The 4,093-nt window shown below is 43.5% G+C and overlaps 1 protein-coding gene across 3 annotated transcripts in view; it reads left to right on the top strand.

Annotated features, from left to right (window-relative positions):
• Window positions 1-4,093, top strand: part of yrk (Yes-related kinase) — a 23,693-nt gene that overhangs the window by 7,496 nt on the left and 12,104 nt on the right. For 2 of the 3 annotated variants that reach the window (XM_019859688.1, XM_019859694.1), the window contains exons 2-7: window positions 866-915; window positions 1,498-1,775; window positions 2,087-2,189; window positions 2,332-2,430; window positions 2,505-2,608; window positions 3,499-3,648. In XM_019859688.1, the coding sequence (XP_019715247.1) occupies window positions 1,526-1,775; window positions 2,087-2,189; window positions 2,332-2,430; window positions 2,505-2,608; window positions 3,499-3,648 (706 nt within the window). In that variant the 5' untranslated portion in view covers window positions 866-915; window positions 1,498-1,525. Of the gene's footprint in view, window positions 1-865; window positions 916-1,497; window positions 1,776-2,086; window positions 2,190-2,331; window positions 2,431-2,504; window positions 2,609-3,498; window positions 3,649-3,915; window positions 4,081-4,093 lie in introns of all 3 variants that reach the window. The other variant, XM_019859703.1, reaches the window with a different exon arrangement.

Raw genomic sequence — 4,093 nt, 5'->3', positions numbered from 1 at the left:
CAGGTTTTCCAGCTACGTCCATGAACATGTTCTTCGACTCTCACCTTGTTTGAAACCCCCGGTTCTCAGTGTCCACCTTCCGTTTTGCCATTTTTGATGGGTATCTGAAAGCTAATGTCACTGTTATGGGAACGACTGCTAGACTGATAAATATTTAAATAAAGCGGCCGACTGCTTGGCGCGTCACCGTTGCATTGTGGGAAATGTAGTTTTGGTGCGTGTAAAAGCTCTGCGGGCTCTCGGCTTGTTGCGGTCCGCGGGCCGGTTCTAATAACAAATCAATATCATCCCAGGGGCCACTGAAAACATTCTCGCGGGCCGGATTTGGCCCGCGGGCCGGCACTTTGACATATGTGAAGTAATGCATTCAGCTCTGGGCAAAGTAGATATGTGCCCAATATGCGCACGTCCAACTTTCAATGAGAGTCACTGTGTAAAGATTTTGAGGCGGGAGCAGGTCACAGGTCAGACGCCGACAACTTGAATTGTCTTGCAAGTGTACCTAATCAAAATTCCGGATGCTGTGTTGCATTGTTGTTACTTTTTGCGCACCCGTTAGCATGATGCAACGCTCTTGGTGTAAGTTTTCACACACTCACGCCGACATAGGACAAGCGCAGGTTATTTCACCACACACATACACCCACTCACCAACACACACACCGACACACACACACACACACACGCGCACGCACATGTCGAACTAATGACAACCCAGGATGACACAGGCGTCTCTTTTCGAAACGGCGAGAGGCCAAAAAGAGGATGTGGCTAACTTCGCATCTATCTTCCTTATCTCCTGTCCTCCTCATCTATAACTTCTTCTTCTTCTTCTTCTTCTTTGTTTGTGTTTCTGTGGCGTCAGCGGTGGCGATGTTGATTGACCGATGATCTGACGCAGGAAAAAGACATCAGGTGAGAGAAAGTAATGAGTAACTATAGTATTTTATCAAGGAATAACACTGATAGTAGTATGTGTATATCTCTTGTCACAGCAGATGCAATCGTACTAGAAGTATTAATAATAATCATGTCTACCTAATGTCAAGGAGTACAGGTAGTTGAGTGGAACACTTTTCAACTGAACAAATGAATTGGTTTGTCTGGTACTGTTTTTTTTTTTGTTTTATTTTTTTAGCAACAGAGATTTCTTTGTAAGTTGGAGTGAGTCCTCATCGCCATGCTATTAACTAACTGAATGAGGGTGTCCCACAAGGTTCAATTTTAAGTCCACTTCTTTTAATTTTTTTTTTATGCTGCCGCAACATGGCGTCATCAGGAGACACAGTATAAATGTTCACAGTTACGCTGATGATGAAGTTCTACTCATGTAAAAAGTACTACTTAAATTGCGAGCTTGAATTTCTGTGTCAAAAAGTATAAATAATATAAAGTAAACAAGGTAGAAATAAGAGTACATTCTTATAAGTAGTACTTGTAGTTGTTGTGAAGTGTATAACAAATAAAGTGCGTTGTGTGACCGTGTTCCTTGTCCAGACGCCGACCTTGTCTGTGCGCGGCGACTATGGGTTGTGCTTGTTGCAAGCAGAAGAAGTCAGCTAAATTCGAGGCGGCTGCCTTAACCGCCACCTCCGGGGCTGCCAATGCTTCAGTGCAGTCTCCCAGCAACGGCGATGGCGGCTCGTCCGCGGACCCAATACAGGCACGCTACTGTCCAGACCCCACGCAGGTGATACCGGACTTCAACAAGGGATTCTCCAGCGGAGCCATCTTCCCCAACTCCAACACGCAGCACTGGTCCGCCGGAGTCACAAGTAGGGACATTTTCAGATTTTTACCGGAAATAGTGGATTGAAATCACTGGCGGCAGCAGTAGTAATAGTCCGCAGCAATGTATGTTGCGATATGTAACTAATATGTGTCAACAATATGGGGTGTGTGTATATGTGGAAGGAAAGTAGGCTATACAAGCTAGCTAAAACTAAACAAAAGGCTACAAAAGGCTACAAAATCCCGCCTTCCTCGGCGGATATAATAAAAACTCCCAGTGATTGTTCTGTGAGCCTCAGAATAGTCAGTGTTGATTGAGGGCCTTCTTTTGTCCCTCGGGGTGGGGGCGCTACAGGCGGCGGCGTCACACTCTTCATCGCGCTCTATGACTACGACGCTCGCACCGAGGATGACCTCACCTTTCAGAAGGGGGAGAAGTTTCAGATCATCAACAACACGTAAGTCCAAATATTGGGTTTATTCATGTTGCTGTTGTTTGGACTGACCAAAACAAAGTACTTGCAAGATCGCAAATCGGCCGCCCGATAGGTCATTAATGGAGGACATAATCAATTTATGATTTGCTGGTGTTGATTACAGAGAGGGTGACTGGTGGGAGGCTCGTTCTTTGGACACGGGCAATGCCGGGTACATCCCGTCCAATTACGTAGCTCCGGTCGACTCCATACAGGCCGAGGAGTGAGTACGCAAGCACACAAGGATGAGGTGGGGTTTAGTGACCGTGTGTGACCGGATGTTGCTTTTGGCGACAGGTGGTATTTCGGAAAGATGGGGAGGAAGGATGCGGAGAGACAGCTGCTGGGACACGGCAACCAGAGAGGAACTTTTCTCATCCGCGAGAGCGAGACCACCAAAGGTTGGGTGACCACACGCACGTACACACTTGCTCTCGACGGGAGCACATACACCTGCAGATCTTTCTCGACTTGCTTCTAATGTTTGCGTTATTTACTAGCTACATTGGCGGGTCAAAATATTAGGAACAACCGTGAGTGTGTTTCAGTGCAAACTACAGCAGTATTAATAAATGCAACGGTTAAAATTTGATTTGATTTTGATTGCTAACCATTGTGTAATTATTATCAGGGCAGTTACTGCTAAAATAAGATGAAAGTCACAACAATAATTGTCAAGTTCAAGTGTTTTATCCAAGGTTGTTTGTTTGTTTGTTTGGGGTTTTTTTTTCCACTTTTCGGTGAGGGAGGAAAAAAAAATCATATAAAGTCAGTTAGAATTTTGAGGTACACGTTGGTCGCTCTGCTCAGACATATGACATGATTTAGATTTTTTTTTTTTGATCAAGTCTCGTAATTATTAAAAAATATTTTAATTTTTTTCTATGTTCATTTCATTATATTATTTCGGTTTATGTTCCATATCTTTAAACTTTTTATTGTGTTTTTTTTAATTTGTCATTATTTTATTTCTGTTTTGATTTAGATTTAGTTTTGTTTTTTTTTTACTGGATTGATACTGTAGTTTTCGTTCTATTTTTATTCTAGATATGCATTGTACGTGTGTTAAAGAATAATAAAAATACGGCAGAATGTATATATAAAACTCAGTCTTAATCTGAAACTAAATAAATAATCACAAATATAACAAAACACAATTAAGAACCATATAAAATACAGCTTATGTGAACAGACTTAGTCTCTATATTCTAGATATTTTTAAAATTACATTTGATATTTTGTATACAAATAAACCTGTTGAATTAGACATGGTGTCTTTTTTGCGTCCTAGGTGCTTTTTCGCTGTCCATCCGCGACTGGGACGAGAACAAAGGTGACCACGTGAAGCACTATAAGATCCGCAAGCTGGACAACGGAGGCTATTACATCACCACCAGGTCTCAGTTTGACACCGTGCAGCAGCTTGTGGTGCACTACACAGGTACAACTTGCAACTTTTTTGGAATTGTTTAATGAGGATTTTAGTCCACATTCCTTCGATTGTTGCTCTCATTGTTGTCTGTTTGTTCCTCCTGAGGTCAAACTTTGACTTTTAGTGACGTTCATGTGTGCAAAGGTGATTTTTTTTTGGATGGGGGGGGGAAAGGGGGCGGATGACCAAGCAAACATGTTTTGCTTCCTTTTCCCTTCATATGTTTTTTTTTTCCCTACTTCCTGTCTGTTTATCCCATTCCCTGCCCCGGCTCAGAGCGAGCGGCGGGGCTCTGCTGCCGCCTGATCGGCAGCTGCAAGCGCGGCATGCCCAAGCTGGCCGACTTATCGGTGAAGACCAAGGACATGTGGGAGATTCCCCGCGAATCGCTGCAGCTGATTAAAAAGCTGGGCAACGGCCAGTTTGGAGAAGTGTGGATGGGTAGGCCGCAAGG

The sequence above is a fragment of the Hippocampus comes genome, unplaced genomic scaffold (genome assembly GCF_001891065.2).
Source record: "Hippocampus comes isolate QL1 unplaced genomic scaffold, H_comes_QL1_v1.1 scaffold148, whole genome shotgun sequence".
Taxonomy (NCBI): Eukaryota; Metazoa; Chordata; class Actinopteri; order Syngnathiformes; family Syngnathidae; genus Hippocampus; species Hippocampus comes.
The sequence above is the reverse complement of the archived record's forward strand: the minus strand, read 5'-3'. Positions and strand labels throughout refer to the sequence as shown.